Below are 21,714 nucleotides of genomic sequence, written 5' to 3'. Positions count from 1 at the left end.
TGCCAGTTGCAGACACTATACGGTTGATTTACTAAAACTGAAGAGTGCAAAATCTGGTGCAGCTGTGCTTGGTAACCAATCAGCTTCTAACTTTAGCTTTTTTAATTAAGCTTTGACAAAAAATAAATAAATGTGGAAGCTGATTGATGAATAAGGCACTGTTCCATAAGAATGCCAGTATAAATTTGTAATTCTTAGGAAAGCATGATTTTTTTTCATACCCTATTTTAAATTATTTTAGAGTCCTCCCTCCGCCGCCCTCCGGAGCTTCTCCCGGCTCGCCCCTGCGATCGGCGAACCAGAGAAAGAACCAACTGGTGCCGGATGGTGACCATAGAGATTTTGGGCAGGCCAGATGGTCCGTGAAGTCTCTATGATCGCTCAGAGGCCGGGCACGATTTTATGATGTCACGCCCGGCCTCTGCATTTGAAAAAAAAATGGGAAGCCAGGATCGTTTATTTCAGGCTTCCCAGCCTAGAGGTGAGATCTGGGGACTTATTGACCCTAGGTCTCACTGTAAAGAGGACCTGTCACGCACTATTCCTATTACAAGGGATGTTTACATTCCTTATAATAGGAATAAAAGTGATTTAAAAAATGTAAAAAGAAAGCATCAAACTATAGAAATAAATGTGAAATTAACAATAAAAAAAATAATTTTTTAAAGCGTCCCGTCCCTCCGTGCTGGCTCGCAGAAGCGAATGCATACGTAAGTCGCGCCCACATATGTAAACGGCGTTCAAACCACACATGTGAGCTATCTCTGCGAACGTTAGAGCAAGAGAAATAATTCTACTCCACGAGCGTGTGTAATTTTGAAGCGTGACATGTTAGGTATCTATTTACTCAGCGTAACATCATCTTTCACATTATGCAAAAAAATTGGGCTAACTTTACTGTTTTTTTTTTTTTTAATGCTGCGCAAATACCGTGCGAGATAAAAAGTTGCAATGACCACCATTTTATTCTCTAGGGTCTCTGCTAAAAAACATATACAGTGGAACCTCAGAAATCTAAAGTACTCGCATATCAAAGCGAGTTTTCCCATTGAAGTCAATGGAAACGAAAATAATTTGTTCCGCATTGACTTCAATGGGATGCAATACCACATACGGCCAGAAGCGGGGGGGGCACCGGAGAGCTTTGGATATGGGCAAAAAGGCCCGAGGACATTTCGGCTGACCTCGGCAAACCTCGGAAAGACTTCCTACCCGAGATTTGCCGAGGTCAGCCGTGCTGTACTCGGGCCTTTCCGTTTATCTCCGAACGTGACGTTCGGCTCTGCCTGGCTCCGGCGCCCCCCACCTCAGGCCAAAAGTGGTACTGCACACCGCTTTGGCCTGAATCGTGCTCATGTTGCGAGACAACACTCGCAAACAGAGTTACGATTTTTAAAAATACAGTGCTCATATTGCGGAACGCTCGTTAATTGAAATCCGAGGTTCCACTGTATAACGTTTGGGGTTCTGTGTAATTTTTTATCAAATAAATTATGATTTTTACATGTAGGAGAGAAATGCCAGAATTGGCCTGGTAGGCAAGTGGTTCAAATCCATTTACTTTTTGTTAAGAATATGTAAATACTTGGATAGCCATAGTGTGGCCACAGGTTAACTTTAAACTATAGAACCTTCAATCATTATTTATATCTTTATAAGTGCACATTTTATTGATCTTTTAACGTAATAAGAAATACTTGGATACAGTTTAGTAAATTGCTCATAGCACAATTTTCTGTAAGTATTGCTTTTCTGGTTGTGCCCAAAGCTTATTTTGAGGCTCAGCTAATCCTTTAGGTTTACATATTTACAGCCTTTGTAACCACACACATATCTTACTCTGGATTTTTTAATGAAAAGGCAGTGCCGTTGACAGGTATGGAAAAAAAAACAGATGCATAAGTAACAACCACCAAGTCTTCCAATTATGCGGAGAAAACAAATGCTTTTTCAAATCTTCATACAGTAATGTAAAACAGGCAAGCTAGTTGCATGATTTAACAACAGGGAAGACATGGTTCTTCTTACATGCTTCAGTAAGTAAACCCATGGGGTAGCTAAATCAGGACATATTTCAGCAAAATTCCTGAAACAATACAGCAGCATCTAAAAGGTATTTGTGAGATCCTAAAAGATATTAGTTTACTTTAAAAAAGATACCCATACCAGCTTTCTTTATAATTGTTATTTCATTCTTCACTGACATAACCTATTTCTTTATAATTGTCATTCATTCTGTTCTCCATCACAGCTCCCAAAACCATACAGAAAGTACCTATACATGTTATTAGCATCCAGGTCTTTGACGAGCCAGATGTACCCATGGGTAACACAATCTTTTTTTTCATTTCTGTGATTCTGTGATTAGAACATCTTTTTAATTAATACCATGTACACAGACAGAGGTCAAACAAAATATTTCAATACTTGCAGAAATAGGAAACATTTTTACCTCCCCAGTCATTAGGAAACTCTCTACTTTCTGCCTCAAATGATACCTAACCATTTTAATTACCCCACAGAGTGGATCATTTTGATCGAGTCAATTCATCATATCAATATAAAAATACAAGCACTTTTATGGCTCCTCGGTACTCTAACCACAACCAGGATGTGAATTATTCTGTAAAATATATTACTTGTGTGTGGAAATTGAGGCCATCTCCTGTTAATTAAAAGTACTATCTTTTGATAATCACACGTATTTGAGATATACTTATCTATAGCATTTATAGGCAGGGCATTTACTAAAATTGAAGTTAAAATTGGAGCAACTACTCATAGCATTTCTCATAGCAGCTAGCAAGAGCCAATGAATGGTAAAGCCTGGTCAGTTACCGTGGGCAGCAACTCGTTTTTTTATAGTTTTCTTTGTTCTTTATCTTTCATATGACACACTCAGTGTGTGACTTGGGATTCCTTTTTGGTCATGTTTATTGGAGTAGAGTAGGGAGTAATCTTTTTCAGAGACTGTCTGCCCATGTCTTTTTTCAGAGACAGCGCTAAGCAAGACTAGACCTGGTATTTTGCTTTTCCCTAGGTACAATCAAGAAAAGAGGTGCGGTCATATTGATACACTAAGGAAAGTCCTGCATACCTGGGGTGGGGCATGGGAGCCTATTAGGACATTTATGTAATGGATCCTTTAGCAAAACCGGAGTAAACAATTTTTACACCATGATGAGATCCTTCTTTGGACTCGATTCAAGTGAACATAACGCTTTTTATGTGTCATAGACGTTATTTAAACTCCTCAATGATGCTCTCTATGTATTAATATTTCAATAACTGTCACTACTAAAAATGTTCTTTTTTTCAGTTCCTAACACAACATTGCCTACTCATTCCACAACAACACAAAGACCTGAAAGCCCCCATACCACTCCTGGTAAAAACCTTTAGCTAATTAGAGTGGCATTTCTGCTTTTGAATGGCATGCATATATTTCTTCAAATAAAATATTATTATGATGTCTAATGCTGCGTACACACGATCGGAAATTCGGCCAGCAAAAGACCGATCAGAGCTTTTGGTCGGAAAATGCGACTGCGTGCATGCTCCATCGGACTTTTGCTGGCCAAATTCCAGCCAGCAAAAGATTGAGAGCATGTTCTCAATTTTTCGGTTGGAAAAAGTTCCTATCCGTAAATGCGATCGTCTGTAGCAATTCCGACGCGCAAAATTCCTACGCATGCTCTGAAACAATTCGACGCATGCTTGGAAGCATTCAACTTAATTTTCTCGGCTCGTCGTAGTGTTATACGTCACCGCGTTCTTGGCGGTCAAAAGTTCAGCGAACTTTTGTGACCGTGTATATGCAAGGCAAGCTTGAGCGGAATCCCATTGGAAAAGCCATAATATCTTTTTCCGACCAAAATCCTGATCATGTGTACGCGGCATAAGAGTTTACGTGAGTGATGCTATAGACCGGTGGTCTCTACACTGTGGCCCATGGGCCAGATGTGGCCCTTTGCTTATCTTTATCCGGCCCATAGGGACAATCAGCGCAATTAGTGACAAACCTAAAATAATTACTATTCATACGTGTTGCTGGCTGTGACACTAAGAAGGTGATTTCACCCCACCCTTACAAATCAATAAATACAATAAGAGTGTAGCGCAACACTCTATAAATACAGTGCATCCATGAACAACAACAAAAAGTGAACTATAAATAATTGATAGTGCTGGTGTAAATAAGTCACAAAATCCAATCTTAAAATTCAATGTCCATAAGTAATCAAAATCAAATACACCACAATGTCTTGCCTATTGCTTCACACTCCTGTGTATATCCATCACCAGGTGAAAAACCTGCTCACCTCCAGGGAATAGGAGATACACATCTGTTATGTAATCCTCACTGCTTAAATCCTCTGGAACAGGCTCTTTGATACTTCTCAGTCTGGTAAAGGTGGCCACCTCCTCCACTTTCTCCAGTACATTTACACTCCCACACAAGAATCATAAAGGATAAAAGGCATCCACATAGTGTAATCTGCTTTACCAATTTATTTCCCCGCACAGCAATAACACTTACATAAAAACAAGAAATCACAGCACAAATTGATTCAATTCGAACGCCCACTCACCATCTCAACAGGTGCGGCGGCGTGACATCACGGGTTTGCCTCCTGCATACACACAAACATACACAGGATACTGTATGTGTCCTGAGTGCCCAACGCTAGTGAGGTCCATGATGACGGGGTTATGATTTTCTCATCACATGGCCATAATCAAAAGGGAAATGGCAATCAGCCTGTTGATGACCTCAGCTATAAACTAAAGTTGGCCATACATGGAACAAAATTCAGCCAGTTCAGCACTTGTGTACAACCAGCCTGTCAGGTTTTTCCCAAACGATTATAGCTGGCAACATTGTGTTCTGCCGGCAGGGAAGTCTGCCCGCTCGCCTAACACAATAGCATTGCGAGAGTCATTCAGTATCAGCGTTGATGGGGAATCAGTTTTCTTTCCTTTCACCCGTGGTGGATGGAAAAAAAATAGCAAAATCTAGGGTCTGCCTAAGATTCTGACTGGCCACACTACTTCACTGTTGTTATTATTTTAGGGTAAAATATGATGTTGCATGCTTAAGGTGAGCAAACAAGTTCCATTGGTAATCTGTCTTCTCTGCAAATGCTGGCAATGCCACTCTGATATCAGATTCCCCAGTGAAGATAATATCAGAACCAACATCAGTTGAAAGCAAACATTTTTATGAGGCGTACCTCATTACTTTACTCTCACAGTAAAGTAAAGTATGACTACTGCTTGCTCTACAAATTTAAATGCAAGAAACATGCATGGTTGTATTTTTTAAACATGTATACAGCTGTAAACTTGTTGCAATTTCAAGTGACAGCCCATGAAAACTCTTGCACGAAGACATTTTGCCATGGCCATCACTGCTTGACCAATATGAGTGATGAGGTACAACGTATTGGAGCAGAGTGTACACTGTGGACAGCTTTACAGTTGCACTAACAATTATTTCTTAAAAATAAATCTGTTCAGTTGATATAAGGTCCTTTACCATGAACTTAGACAGACTGTATACAGTATTCATACCTAATATCAGCTGAAACATACTGCACCATTAACAATTCATGCTTTTACAGTTGTAATCATTCCATCCATATATTGTAATAAAAAAAATCATCATACTGCCTCAAACAGAATATTCTTTACCCATTCTTTATTCATTATAAGTCTTCAAATATACAGTGTGGTACACATTATGAACAGTTATTTAAAAATGGCTGTACATGGGTTTTCTTTTTCTCCAGTTCCCGTGCAAAAAGTCCCACAACCAATAACCCAAAAACCCAAATCATCTCCTCGGACTCGTACAAAGCCTGGTAATACATTTAAACATTATTAAAACTTTAAAATGTTCTGAAAAATGTATAATATTTCAATAGTTCACATTTAATTAATCAACTTTCACACGTTCTTACTGTATATTTGGCAATATTTAACATGAACTTATATTTGTAGGAAGGCTTTTTTGTCTGTACATATCAGATTCATGTTACAGAGGATCATAACAACCATCTTTTTGCTTTGCCCCAAACTCGCTCATCCATGTCTTTATGGACCTTGCTTTGTGCACTAGTCCAAATAATTTGGTGGAGGGGGGGATTGTGGTGTGGGGTTGTTTTTCAGGAGATGGGCTTGGCCTCGTAGTCCCAGTGAAGGGAACTCTTAAGGCGTTAGCATACCAAGACATTTTGGACAATTTCATGATCCCAACTTTGTGGGAACAGTTTGGGGATGGCCCCTCCAACATGACTGCGCATCAGTGCTCAAAGCAAGGTCCATAAAGACATGGATGAATGAGTTTGGCTGGCCTGCACAGAGTCCTGACCTCAACCCGATAGAACACCTTTGAGATGCATTAGTGTGGAGAATGCGAGCCAGGCCTTCTCGTCCAAGATCAGTTAAATAAATTTTGGCGCAAACTAGTACTGGTGTATGAAATCAATGTATCTATATTAGTCTGTAAAGTCAATAATGGTGCTCACTTGAGAGGCAGCTCAGTGTAGAAGCAAGAAGCAGCACGAAGAAACAACTGGGAAAAAAGCACAAGCGCCATACTAAGTGTAGCATATACAGATGTTTAATATGGATAAAAAGACTGTTACTCACAAGAGTAAAGAAATCATGAGCATGTAGCACTGCAGTTCATAATCATCCTGAGAACCTGGACACAGAGGCCATCACTACACCCCACTCTAGTAATGATTATGAACTGCAGTGCTATATGCTCACGATGTCTTTATTCTTGTGAATAACAGTCTTTTTATCCATATTAAACATCTGTATATGCTACACTTAGTATGGCGATTGTGCTTTTTCCCCAGTTGTCCAACATCAGTGCCTGACCTCACAAATGCACTTCTGGAAGAATGGTCAAACATTCCCATAGACACACTCCGAAACTCTTCCCAGAAGAGTGGAAGCTTTTATAGCTGCAAAGGGTGAGCCGACTCATTATTGAACCCTACGGACTAAGACTGGGATGCCATTAAAGTTCATGTGTGTGTAAAGGCAGGCGTCCAAATACTTTTGACAATATAGTGTATATAGCATATAAATATTCAGTCCCAACAAACATCAATTTAATTACTATGCAGTCCCAAGAGTGTTTAAATGAAATACAGTTCCTCCTCCTGCTCTTCAAACTCCACAAAGTGAAGATTCACTCCACCACAGATATCAGATATGCTCACCTTGGAATAGACTTCTGTATACACAGAAGGTCAAAAAATGCAAGAAAGAAGCTCCTTTTTTCCACAACGAGGAGACTTGAGATCTTATCCTGACAGGGACGCAACCTGTAAGGGCGGAGTGAAGATGCTACCATCATTACCCTCACTGTTCTGGCTCGGATGAGCGAGTGGCAGCGTGTTGTTACTGTTGTACATGATCCATACCAAAGTAAGTTTTAAAGCGATATGCCACTTTTTATTTGTGAGTAGTTGATACTTATGTTTTGCGGTAAATAAGCACTGGTCATATCTTCTGAAAGGATGGCTGACTGTTGAGTCTGCCTGGATAAAATCTCAATTCTCCTCGATGTGGATTAATTTGATGTTTGTTGGGACTGAATATTTATTGAGGTTGTTCATACACAGTTTGAGTACTAGTTGATCGATGGTTGTAGATTGATTGCTTCCTTAATATGATCATGGTACAATTTTAATTATAATTTGCATTATGTTGCTATGAGTGATACACAGAAGGCGCACACTTGCTGTATACTTTTCTTCGTTGTTGCGCGGGCTTCATTTATATTTTTTACCTCCTTTAGCTACATACTAATTAAATCTGAAATCCAGGCTTAACAACTATTGTCTAAATATAAAAGGCATGTGTTTTCTTACTTGAATCTTGATGTCCTTTGTGTGTTTCTTCAACATCTGTGCAGTAATTTAGAATAGAACAACTCCTGCACTTTGCCTCTGTGCATGAGCTTCCTGTAATATAGATCAGTTCCTACTGCTCTCTCTCCTTGTGCAGGGTGAATGGTATTGCATACACCCCCCCTGTAGTTTTCTGCATGCTGTCTGTAGTGGGAACACCTGCTGAGTGCCACCCTCAGATCTCCTCTGTACACGAGACATGTGTAGTACAGTGATGACAAGGTTATATCTGGGTTTGCAAAGTCATTTGGCACTGAAAATGTGGATTTATATCCTTTGTGGCTAATGAAGAATGTATTAAAATGACCGTTTTTGTGTCCAGAGCTCGGCTCTAATGATTTGTTTGAAAAAGAACACAAAACAGCACAAAAAATCAGAAACTCAGTGAATGTACACAAAGAACATACCTAATACCATATAGTACACGTTCTTCATTTTTTTTTATTGTTCTTTTTTTTCCTTTCATTTATGCTTTGCTTAACAGGAAAATATAAATACACCTTTTAGTTGGCTTATCGCAATTGTGCTTGCAAGACAATATCAAGAAGTTTTTCTTCATACTTGCACAGGTGTTTATGTTGCCTTTCTACAGGTGGATGTGATGTGTCTGTGTGTGTTCCAGTTGTTTTAGGACTTTTGATTATTTCTTAACAGCTCCCACTGCAGCACCTAAGGAAACTACTACTTTGCCTAAAATTCCACATGTGACTGCTGCAGCAACGTTGGGTAAAAGATAAACAATCATTATGCTAGTGTATGAGGAATGGCATATTTTGTTTTGCAATGCAGATCTAGTAGCCTTCATTTTTCTCTTTTTTGACATTATATTTGATCATAATGGGAGCTTGCAAGTCTTTTCTTGCTTATACAATATTTTGAAATGTTTTGCTTTGTTCATCATCTCTTTGTTCAAACATCCTCTTGCTTTATGAATGCAAACTGCTGAGAACTTAGCATGCCATCATCATCAACTATCTTCAACCATCCTGGAAAAATCTTTCATCATTTTCTTTTTTTATGGTTAAAATAAATATTTACATTTCAGAGGCAACATTTCATTATCAACGCCATCTTGCTTCAATGAACTGCATGGTCTCGGGTGATCGCAGATATTGGAGTTATATATCATTTAATGTAATTTTACATTTCTTTTTGATTTCAGCTACCTATAGAGTGCAGCATAGCTCTTCTAGACCAAGGACATCACTTAGACCAAGAACCCGACCTGGTAATTTCTACTGTTTAGAAGTACCTCTCTTGTAGAGTTACAAGTGTTAAAAGTTTTTTTTAATTTTACTTTCATTGTTATGTGTAGCACCAGCATTTGGAGTGAACTGTCCCTTAAATGCCAGCCTTGTATGTGATATCCCTTAATGGGGCCATATAAAATAGCAATTTAGGACTTTGCTTCCAACATCTTTCACCTGTCCAGCAGACACTGCTTTTTTTTTCATCTTATTGAGCTGGATATACTTGCTCAGTTTGTTTTTTCCGTTCAGCCAGCAGATTGACAGATCCCCGTATCAACACAGCTGTTATGTGATGCAGGAATCTCCCTTGCTACCTATTGTATCCTGTATGGGTCAAACAAGCTTTTACTGCCCAACGGCAATGGTAGAGATACTGAAGAACAGCAAAAAATATATGTAGTCTTGGAAACCTTCTCAAGAGTCTGATACATGTGAACCAAAGATTGTGCAGATACCACCACCCGAGTGAATGGAGGCTTACCAGAAAGCTGGGACCCAAAAAGCATATGCTGTATGGGTCAAACAAGCTTAAATTGCCCACTGGCAATGGAGGGGAAGCCCCAATGACAGAGGATGAGGTCCTAAGGGTTCTTTCACAGGGGTATCTTCTCCATGCAGATGTTTATACGTCCTCGAACATAACCCACATAGGATAAAAAGGGGCCATATAGTGTAATTCCGTAAACAATATAAATTTTATTTAAAAGAGAAACACTTACATTTCAGAAGTAAAAAAGCGCTTGGGTATATAAAATAATGGCGGCAGTGGAGTCCTCCCGACGCGTTTCGTCACACAGGACTTCGTCTGGGGTACTTACCCACTGCAGCCAAGCTCCTTAATATAGACACTGAGACCCCTGTAATGAGAATCCAGCTCCTTGAGTTTTCAAATTGGCACTTCCGGGTCGGCCAAAATGGCGGACCCACGTGCGTTCCAAACCTCTCTATCATGCGTTCCAACTCCACTTGTAAATCTGGATAAAGCTTCCTAGTGTCATAATGGTGTACTTCCGCCGCTGAAAGACTCAGACCTAACGTCGCAGCGTCTGGAGTGTATTGCGGAGTTGCAATCGTCTTGCGTTCCACGATTCCGCGTGTTGCGCATGCGTACGGCGTGGCGTCATCACCATGCTATAGCGCGCGCGTGCGTCGCGATGTCATTTCGCATTCTTAACAGGCAGCCTAAGGGAGTCACGTGATGGTTTAGAATCTACGTGTGAGGAAGGAGGGGTGAACATCACAGGAAATACTAACCCATAGACCGGAAATGCTATAAAAGTGTACGCAATGAATAAATATTATAATCTCCAAAGGATTATTTTAAATAAGGGCATTTTTAATCTTATTTGGTGTATTAATTATTCGGTCCGTGCGTATAATAAAAAATGCTCAGAATCCAAATAGGATAAAATTAATGTAGAAAAATTGAGAGATGGATTCTCCACAGGTCGCATGACTAACAACCTAACCTTATACAATATATATGTATGTGTAAGGTCATATATCCCATAAATAATGACAGATCACATAGAAAATTAAAAAGTGCTAAAAAGAAAGAAAATTAAAAATGTCAAACCAAAATATAAATAGTGCCCCATATTTGTCGATTATGACTCATCTATGAAGGCATTAATATCTACATCTACGTTCATAACTTGTGGAGAAAAAGTTTGCAACTCATGTGCCCAGAACATTTCGAGACGGGAGACCCCTCTAATTTTGGCTCCCCCCCTCCAAGGTGGAACATATTTATCTATGATGACAAATTGGGACCCTGCAGGATTACTGTTGTGGAATTGTTTATAATGCCTAGGTACTGTATGTTTAGGATCCCTGCCTTTAATTAAGGCTATGTGTTCCCCTACTCTTGTTGAAAATGTTCTAGTGGTACGGCCTATGTATTGTTTACGACACGGGCAAGTAATAAGGTACACAATGTATCTTGTACTGCATGTGCAGAATGATTTCACAGTATATCTTTTCCCGGTGACAGTGGATGAAAATTCCGTTACTTTGCGTCTGTCAAGTGCGTTGTGTTGGCACACAACGCACTTTCTACATGGATAGAAATCATGTTATGATTTGATCATGTTATGAAAAAAGGAGGGACGAGAAGGTGGATTAATCACATTAGGGGCTATCTGACCCTGTAAGGATGGTGCTCCCCTAAATATAACTTTGGCTTCTTCTGGTAGTAGTGTACCCAGAATATTATCTTGTCTCAGAACATCCCAATGTTTTTTCACAATGTTTTTGATTTGTTTGTGCTGAATTGTAAAGGATGTTAGCATAGCCCATTTAAGTTTTTCATCCGGTTCTTTCTTTGGCTTTATCTCAAGCAAAGTTTTCCTCTCAATGTTAATAGCTCTCTGAATCTCCAATTCAATGTGACTATTTGATTGAATTGTTGGAGTTTGCAACCAAACACAATTATTTTTGGTTCAACCAGGGCTACTACCTCCAACAACGGGGAGTAGCCATGGGTGCTAAGTTCGCACCTAGCCTTGCGAACTTATTTATGGCCAAGTGGGAGGAGGATGTCGTTTATGCCCATGGCACCACTTCGTTGGTCCTATGGGCTAGGTACATAGACGACATCCTCCTCCTATGGAGCGGAACGTTTGATACACTTTTTTGAATGTCTGAATTCTAATGATAGAGGCATTTCTCTATCATATGAAGCTAGCGAAACCAAGATTCATTTTCTTGACTTACAAATAGAAATAGTAGAAAAAAGTTTAGATTCAATACATATTTCAAACCTACGGATCGCAATGGCTTCATTCCTGTAAATAGTTGTCATCATAGGTCCTGGCTAAGTCCAACCCCGCGAAGCCAATTTCTCAGGCTCCGTAGGAACTGTACGGACACAGATGTATTCACTGTACAGGCAGGTGTTTTGAAACAAAAATTTATCGATAAAGGATATGATAATGCCAGTTTGGATTTGGAGATTCAAAGAGCTATTAACATTGAGAGGAAAACTTTGCTTGAGATAAAGCCAAAGAAAGAACCAGATGAAAAACTTAAATGGGCTATGCTAACATCCTTTACAATTCAGCACAAACAAATCAAAAACATTGTGAAAAAACATTGGGATGTTCTGAGACAAGATAATATTCTGGGTACACTACTACCAGAAGAAGCCAAAGTTTTATTTAGGGGAGCACCATCCTTACAGGGTCGGCTAGCCCCTAATGTGATTAATCCACCTTCTCGTCCCTCCTTTTTTCATAACATGATAGGTTTCTATCCATGAAGAAAGTGCGTTGTGTGCCAACACAACGCACTTGACAGACGCAAAGTAACGGAATTTTCATCCACTGTCACCGGGAAAAGATATACTGTGAAATCATTCTGCACATGCAGTACAAGATACATAGTGTACCTTAACAATACATAAACAATACATAGGCCATACCACTAGAACATTTTCAACAAGAGTAGGGGAACACATAGCCTTAATTAAAGGCAGGGATCCTAAACATACAGTACCTAGGCATTATAAACAATTCCACAACAGTAATCCTGCAGAGTCCCAATTTGTCATCATAGATAAATATGTTCCACCTTGGAGGGGGGGAGCCAAAATTAGTGGGGTCTCCCGTCTCGAAATGTTCTGGGCACATGAGTTGCAGACTTTTTCCCCACAAGGTATGAATGTAGAGGTAGATATTAATGCCTTCATAGATGAGTCATAATCGACAAATGTGGGGCACTATTTAAATTTTGGTTTGACATTTTTAGTTTTCTTTCTTTTTATCACTTTTTAATTTTCTATGTGATCTGTCATTCTTTATGGGATATATGACCTTACACATACATATATATTGTATAAGGTTAGGTTGTTAGTCATGCGAGCTGTGGAGAATCCATCTCTCAATTTTTCTACATTAATTTTATCTTATTTGGATTCTGAGCATTTTTTATTATACGCACGGATCGAATAATTAATACACCAAATAAGATTAAAAATGCCCTTATTTAAAATAATCCTTTGGAGATTATAATATTCATTCATTGCGTACACTTTTATAGCATTTCCGGTCTATGGGTTAGTATTTCCTGTGAAGTTCACCCCTCCTTCCTCACACGTAGATTCTAAACCATCACGTGACTCCCTTAGGCTGCTTGTTAAGAACGTGAAATGACGTCGCGACACACGCACGCGCTATAGCATGGTGATGACGCCACGCCGTACGCATGCGCAACATGCGGAATCGTGAAACGCAAGACGATAGCAACTCCGCAATGCACTCCAGACGCTGCAACGTTAGGTCTTAGTCTTTCAGCGGTGGAAGTACACCATTATGACACTAGGAAGCTTTATTTAGATTTACAAGTGGAGTTGGAACGCATGATAGAGAGGTTTGGAACGCACGTGGGTCCGCCATTTTGGCCGACCCGGAAGTGCCAATTTGAAAACTCAAGGAGCTGGATTCTCATTACAGGGGTCTCAGTGTCTATATTAAGGAGCTTGGCTGCAGTGGGTAAGTACCCCAGACGAAGTCCTGTGTGACAAAACGCGTCGGGAGGACTCCACTGCCGCCATTATTTTATATACCCAAGCGCTTTTTTACTTCTGAAATGTAAGTGTTTCTCTTTTAAATAAAATTTATATTGTTTACGGAATTACACTATATGGCCCCTTTTTATCCTATGTGGGTTATGTTCGAGGACGTATAAACATCTGCATGGAGAAGATACCCCTGTGAAAGAACCCTTAGGACCTCATCCTCTGTTTGTCATCGGGGCTTCCCCTCCATTGCCAGTGGGCAATTTAAGCTTGTTTGACCCATACAGCATATGCTTTTTGGGTCCCAGCTTTCTGGTAAGCCTCCATTCACTCGGGTGGTGGTGTCTGCACAATCTTTGGTTCACATGTATCAGATTCTTGAGAAGGCTTCCAAGACTACATATATTTTTTGCTGTTCTTCAGTATCTCTACCATTGCCGTTGGGCAGTAAAAGCTTGTTTGACCCATATAGTATATGCTATTTTTGGGTCCAACATCTCTGGTACACCTTCATTTCATTTTGGGGATGGTATCGTCACTTATATAGTCGTTTATTCACGTGGTGATTACAACGGTTCACAGAATGATGGACTTTGACCCATTTAAATGGACATTTATTAACATTTGAACGATATTTGTTGATATTTATCATTTCATTTGTTGTATAATTTGTAGCGCTACCCTTTTGTATATATATGGTTTATAGCAAAATTTCTAATTGCAGTGTTAGCTGCTTGCACTATTGAGTAAGCGCAAAGTTATTTTGTTTTTTGCACTATTGTATCCTGGCAGGGGAGACTCCCACATGTCAGAATACACCGATTGGCTGAAAGCACTGATCGCATGCTGGTTTTACAGCATGACCATTTGACAGAAGCCAGTCTGAGGACCGGCTTCTATTGAACAGTCAGCAGTATACAAAGACCAAAAGTCGACCGGTTCAACAGGTCAGTGTATACCCAGCTTTATGTATATATTTCCAGAATTGCAACCCGCCTGAAAATCAAAAGCGGGGAAACAACAAACATAGCTGTTTGAAAGATAGACTATGGTTTTCTACTCCAACACCTTCCAACAGCACACCTATAGCATATAAGAAGGAAGGGAGATTGGGGGACACCTACACTACTGCTTATAAAAAGTAGGGAAATTACAAAGTGACCCTGTATTCTATACAATTCCAGATTTGTTCCTGGAAAAGTCTCACATTTTTATCTTTTTACAAGGGCCTATCTTAAAGCATTGGCCCCCCTAGGCACTGCCCAGGGGCTCCAGGTGCAAGAGGGTCCCATGATAATCTTGTATTAGGCCTTGCCACTATAGGCTTACAGTAGCATGCGGTTAATATGCATACTGCCCTGGGTTCAAAGAAGTTTGGATGCCAAACCTGAACTCCATTGAAATTAATGAGAGTCATAGCTTTTAAATTAAAAATGCCCATATTCTGGGCTGAAAGGCAATGGGTATCAAAAAAAGAGCATGGGGTAGGCACTGCCTTGGGGAACATGTACAAATGTAAACATTTTGTTTAAATCCCATTCAGCCAAAAGCAGTGATTCTTTTTAGTACTTGAATATCAAACATTCGCAATTCCTTTAAATAGCATGCCTGGATGTCCTAACCCTGCCTGTGAAGAGATACATCTCTGTGATGTACATAAAGTGCTGCAGCAGTACTGACAGTTACAAAGATAAAAAGTTTTTGAAATTGTTGGCAAATGACATGTCATTGACAGCTTTGTTTAAAAATAAATAGAACATAGACCCCTCCAAGGGTCTGCTATGTATTTTGAGGGAATTTTTGAGGAGCCTGTGCCCTACAGCAAGAATTAAAAAAATAGGGAATTTAAGGGGATACTTCACACAAAAAAGTGTGTGATCTACCTGGAAATCCATACTTGACCCTTTGGGTCCCATACTAATTTTAAAGGGAACTGCACACACACAAAAAGCACATACACCCCCCTAAAATCCTTCTCAGACTCTCAATCCAAGCATGCAGATTGGCAGGCCAGGAAAGGGGGTGCACACCCCCTTCTGAACCATAACAGCCAACATGCCCTCAACAGGAGGGTCCCCCTAAAATTCCATACCAGACCCTGAATCCAAGCATGCAGCCTGGCTAGCCAGGAAAGGGAGAGAGGATGGGCAACACCCCCCCTTCTGAGCCACAGGCCTTCAACAAGGTGGGGTACCTTGGCAGGGAGGGCTGGCAAAGCACCTCTTTCCCATGTTGATGAGGACAAGAATACAAAAAAGGAAGCCACTGCTCCCACCTATAACTGGGCATTGCAGCAAGCAGCATTGGAAGGCAACATATGTTAGAAAAAAAGCCAAGGATAAATCCAAGGAAAACTCCAGCTCACTTACTGACGAGCCCGCGGACAACCAAATTGACCTGTCTAACAGTATGTGTTAAAAACAGGGGTTTAGTCTGCACACATTTGCAAATACATGCGTAAGCTACAGGCCCCGATAAGGCACCCTGTTATCTGTAGTCCTACCACGAGCTTATGAGTGACTCCACAATGGAAGCACATGCATTCTGATGGTTAGATGGAAGGCAGATGGACTGAAGAGAGACCACACCTTCTTAAAGGTACAAGGGCACACTGAAGCACATAGCACAATGACTGCAAAGGTGTCAGTGTGTTGCCTGACCAATATAACAGTAATACAAAAAAGGAAGCCACTGTCCCCACCTATGACTGGCCATTGCAGCAAGCAGCACTGGAAGGCAACATATTTTAGAAAAAAAGCCAAGGATAAATCCAAGGAAAACTCCAAGCTCACTTATCCAACCAGCTCGTGGACAACCAAATTGACCTGTCTAACAGTATGTGTTAAAAACAGGGGTTTAGTCTGCACACATTTGCAAATACGTGCATAAGCTACAGGCCACGGCAAGGCACCCTGGTATCTGTAGTCCTATTACTAGCTTATGAGTGACTCCACAATGGAAGCACATGCATTCTGATGGATAGAGGGAGTGCAGATGAACTGAAGGGAGCCTGCCCCTTTTAAAGTACAGGGGCACACTGAACACCCAGCACATGGCACAATGGCTGAAAAGGTGTTAGTGCTTTGCCTGACCAATATAACAGTAGTACAAAAAAGGAAGCCACTAGATAGATGGAGGGCAGATGGACTGATGAGAACAAGAGTCTCTCTCAACCCCTCCCCCTTCCCCCAGAGATTTTGTGGTGCAGCAAGTGGGCACTAGTGCTGAGAATGAAGATTTTCTCTCTTTCTCCTCCTTCTACCCCATTTTTATCCTTACTGTGGGCTCTGCTAGTAAACCCTTCAATTTGCTGCAGCGAACTATGCACACTGCAAGCTCTATTTTTGCGTGGCACATACAGTGCAACTAACTCCAATTTCAGCACAGTGCACTATGTTCATTGCTTTCTTTATTACCTTACCTTACCCCATTTAAAGTTCTATGACTTCCAAAACTGAAAGTGTGTTTTCAATCTGATAGTGTTAACAAAACAATTAGTATAGCTCTAACTAAAGAATTCGTTCAGGAAGGATAAAGCTGGTATATATTTTTTACCCCTGGGACTCTCAACTAGGTTAATTTCTTTTAGTTTAAGACAGCTAAACCCCTGTCCCAAGAAAATAAAAAATCTGTAGCCCTACTCTTGTGCCATGGCATCATTCTGGTAGCAAGATGTATTTCTATTAATAAAGCAAAGTGTGTCTCCACCAGAATTCATGTCTCAACTAAAATTCATGAAATAGATAATGAAAGAGATAAAGAGAGAGAGGAGGTCAAATGGAGGGCTTTTACAGAAGTTGTTCTTTAATTATGTTTGGGAACTGCAGTTCTTGTCAGTGTATTAGATCAGAATAATTGCAATTGTAAAGAATCCAGAAGATCAGGAGCAAAGTATTTTAAAATCAGGAAAAGGGTTCTTGTTGAGGGGTCTATATCACGGGGTTGCAAGTCATTGTGGAATCGGGCAAAAGCAAAGAGATGATATATATATATATATATATATATATATATATATATATATATATATATATATATATATATATGCTTTTTCAGGTAACATAAAACAGACATTTCGCAAGCTTATTCTTGTATCAGGCACAGTGAACCACAACAGAAAATGTAGTTCCAATGCCTATAATTGTTGCAGAGTTCTCACTGACTTGTATTATAACTAACCTTAAGACCTTTTTGGACAGGATATCTAATCTAATACCTGCAGATTTACTCTGCAGGATGCCTTTACTTGAAAAAGAACTATTAGGTATCTGTTTTTTATTAGGATATATGTTTAGTTTTTCTTCATAGCAATGTTGCGACACATATTAACATATACATATTAAAATTATTAAAGCTGAATTCCAGGTTCCTGTAGTTCTCTGTTAGTGGGTGAAATAACTCATCATATTAATGAATGAAGAGAGTAGCACCTGAGGTGAGCATAATTTTATGTATACAACAAACGCATGCATAATAGCATAATGATAGGTCTTCTTTAACCACTCCCAGCCCAAAGACATCATATGACGTGATTGACTTTCAGTGGGGATATCTGAATGATGCCTGCAGCTGCAGGCATCATTTACATATCATTATTTTCTGCCGGCGATTCTGTGCACCATAAGAATGATCATAGTGGCAGTTCAGCTGCTTGATCGTTCTTACAGGCGATGAGAGGGGACATCCCCCCCTCCCGCTGCCCTCTGGTGCTTCTCCGGGCTCTTCCGTGCCATCGCGGACCTGGAGAAAAAATCCGCCGCCGCCGCCGGATGAAGAGCATAGAGATTTCTGGTGACCACATAGTCACCATCATCTCTATGACCGACGAAGGCCCAGGCACGACGTTATGACATCATGTCTGGACCGTGGATGTCAACAAAGCGGCGATCTCGGCTGGAAAGCATCAGATCTGTCAGCCAGACAATTTTGACCCCACATCTCTCCATTAAGAGGACCTGTCGCACACCATTCCTATTACAAGGGATGTTTACATTCCTTGTAATAGGAATAAAAGTGATCCAAAAAAATGTAAAAAGAAAATGTAAAAATAAAAAACTTACAATAAAAAAAAAAAAAAATGAATCGCCCCTGTCCCCGTGTGCTCACACACAGAAGCGAACACACACATAAGTCCCACCCACATATGTAAACGCCGTTCAAAACACACATCTGAGGTATAACCGCGTGGCTTAGAGCGAGAGCAATAATTCTAGCACTAGACCTCCTCTGTAACTCTAAACTGTTTTTTGTTTTAAAAAATAACGCGTTTGAAAAATTGTTGGCGCAAATATTGTGTGATATAAAAAGTTGCAACGACCACTATTTTATTCCCCAGGGTGTCTGCTAAAAAAAAAAAATACATAATATTTGGAGGTTCTGAGTAATTTTCTAGCAAAAAAATGATGATTTTTACATGTAGGAGAGGAGAGCCAGTATGGAAGTGGTTAAGAACTGACTTTTATTCTTAGATGAATGTTCAGGCTTATTGTTTTGCTTCAAGAACAATTTTAGGCCCTCTCAGTTTATAGACAAATGAACCAATCTAAAATTTTCTGATAGAAATCTTAATTTGTGGTTACATAAAAATGGTAACTTGTCCAGTGTGTAGTTTTGTAAAAGATGGTAATCACGTGGAAAAACAGTCCCACCACCAAGACTGACATTTTGCGGTTGTGGTCTGTGGTTTTTAACTTCTCAAGTGTATGTTGTTATGTCTGAAACATTTCAATTTTGTCATCTGCCCAAAGAATTTATCTGGATTATTGAAAGCCTCTAAATAGAACCTGGTCTGTCTGTCTGTCTATCCAACCACAAAGATCCTTTTATGATGGAATTTATTTTTATGATAGTGTTTTAATTTTTATTATGCATTATCTAAAGATAACCATTCAAGTATTTTCTCTTTTTATTTAAAGTAATTTGTGTTTCAAATTAAATACTAATGAAATATTTCCATTATAGGAATCATGTGATAGATTGTACAAATGTTCTCAACCAAACTTATTATTCATCCTCTACTATTTTTTATTGATTTATTTTCCCCAAAAGTCTGTCAAGTTAGAGTAGTTTGGTGCAGTTATACACTGAGCAATGTTGAATAGTTTGAAAACACTTGGGAACAACACTTACCAAAGTTCACAAGTTGTGATTCATAGTATTGTTATTTATTGGTGATAGTATTTGTGTTGTATTCCATATACTGTACTATATATATATATATATATATATATATATATATATATATATATATATATATATATATATATATATATATATATATATATATATATATATATATATAAAAATATAATATATTTGTGCTTTTTATTAAATATTCAGTATTCAAAGGTCAACCCTATCAAAACTGTACTGTCCAGTCTTTTTTATGATTGATGACAGTTTAATTCATGTTTTGGCTGCTACATTTCTTGGGGACTCCAAAAGAGTAACATCCCCACCCAAATTTCTTTATTACTAGTGCAGCTATTACAACGCCAAAAGATGACTCCTGACTGATTCTTTCTTATTAGGCATGATTATTATATATAGCTAAAGGATAACTTTACTTTACCATAGAAGCCCTCTCCCTCCACTGGTAAAAAAAACTGAATAAAAATAAAGAGAGATCTCAGGCTTCTCCCATTTCACACTGTCTCATCCTGCCTATGGTTTTCCAGCATCTACAGCATCTTGGGGGCAGGTAACCTTGACATTTGGTATACCAGCACAGAGGCAGTTTGCTGCCAAGATCCTGCAAATACTGCCTACCCATATACAAGCTGGAATAGCGTGAAAGGGAGAAATCTGCATCTGACATGTATTTTTATAATTAGTAATTTAGCAATTTGATAAGGAGAGAGAGGGAGTCAAATGGAGGGCTTTTACAGAAGTTGTTCTTTAATTATGTTTGGAAACTGAAGTTCTTTGTCAGTGTATTAGATTTGGATAATTGGAATTGGTATTTTGAAATCAGGGAAAGGGTTCTTGTTGAGGGGTCTATATTACTGGGTTGCAAGTTATTGTGCAATATCGCAAAATCAAAGAGATGATAGGCATAACTAATAGCGCATATGCTATTCAGGTGACATAAGTAAAACCAAACATTTCGTAAGCTTAATCTTGTATCAGGCACAGTAAACCAAAACAGAAATTGTAGTTCCAATGCCTTTAATTGTTGCAGTTCTCACTGACTTGTATGATAACTAACCTTAAGACTTTTCTGGACAGGATATCTAATCTAATTTGTGCAGATTTACTCTGCAGGATGCCTTTAGTTGAAAAAAAACAACTATTAAGCACCTGATTTTAATTAGGGTACCTGTTTAATTTCCTTCATTTGTGTACTGTAATTCTAAGCACATTGGTTGATGCTGAATAGATTTTATATATCTGAGGCTTTTTTTTTAGTTTTCTCAGCCCCAAACACAGAATATTTAAATATTTATTGGACACCCTTTGAATTGAAAGTAGTTTCCAACTGAGTCAGTGTGTTTATTACCTTTTCATAGTGATACTACTGCCTAGACTGGCTTTTTCAACACTATGCTGTAAGGTAGAAAATGTTGTTGGTTTAAATACTGAGAAATGGATTTGCTAAAGGCAAAAAGACTGTGCGCTTTGCAAAGTGCAGTAGCACTCTGCAAGTGTAGTTGCTCCAGAGCTTAGTAAATGAGCAGAAACTCTGCTGGCTTCCATCATCCCATTGTGTACAAGCAAAATGCTGTTTTTCTTTTTCCTTGCACGTGATTGGGTATTATTTGAAAAGTGAAGTTTTACCTCATTTACTAAGCTCTGAAGCAACTGCCCTTGCAGAGTGAAACTGCACTTTGGGAAGTGCACAGTCTATTTGCCTTTAGTAAATCAACCACTTATATATTGGGCTTGTTCCGTACCAAAGAGAACATCTGTGGCACAACATCCATAGCATCCAATCAGATTTCAGTTTTTTTGTGTAAAAAAATGTTACTTGGTTACCAAGAGTTTATTCACATGGCCTTAATTGCCAGGTAATCTCATGTTA

At 39.3% G+C, this 21,714-nt stretch overlaps 1 protein-coding gene across 50 annotated transcripts in view; it reads left to right on the top strand.

Moving 5' to 3' along the window:
• ABI3BP (ABI family member 3 binding protein) overlaps positions 1–21,714 on the top strand; it is a 496,221-nt gene that overhangs the window by 349,706 nt on the left and 124,801 nt on the right. For 47 of the 50 annotated variants that reach the window (XM_073614909.1, XM_073614887.1, XM_073614930.1 and 44 more), the window contains 5 exons: positions 2,252–2,326; positions 3,320–3,388; positions 5,793–5,864; positions 8,586–8,657; positions 9,094–9,159. In XM_073614909.1, the coding sequence (XP_073471010.1) occupies positions 2,252–2,326; positions 3,320–3,388; positions 5,793–5,864; positions 8,586–8,657; positions 9,094–9,159 (354 nt within the window). The remainder of the gene's footprint in view (positions 1–2,251; positions 2,327–3,319; positions 3,389–5,792; positions 5,865–8,585; positions 8,658–9,093; positions 9,160–21,714) is intronic. The other 3 variants (XM_073614901.1, XM_073614894.1, XM_073614934.1) reach the window with 3 other exon arrangements.

This window comes from Aquarana catesbeiana, linkage group LG02 (assembly GCF_042186555.1).
Source record: "Aquarana catesbeiana isolate 2022-GZ linkage group LG02, ASM4218655v1, whole genome shotgun sequence".
Lineage (NCBI taxonomy): Eukaryota > Metazoa > Chordata > Amphibia > Anura > Ranidae > Aquarana > Aquarana catesbeiana.
The sequence above is the reverse complement of the archived record's forward strand: the minus strand, read 5'-3'. Positions and strand labels throughout refer to the sequence as shown.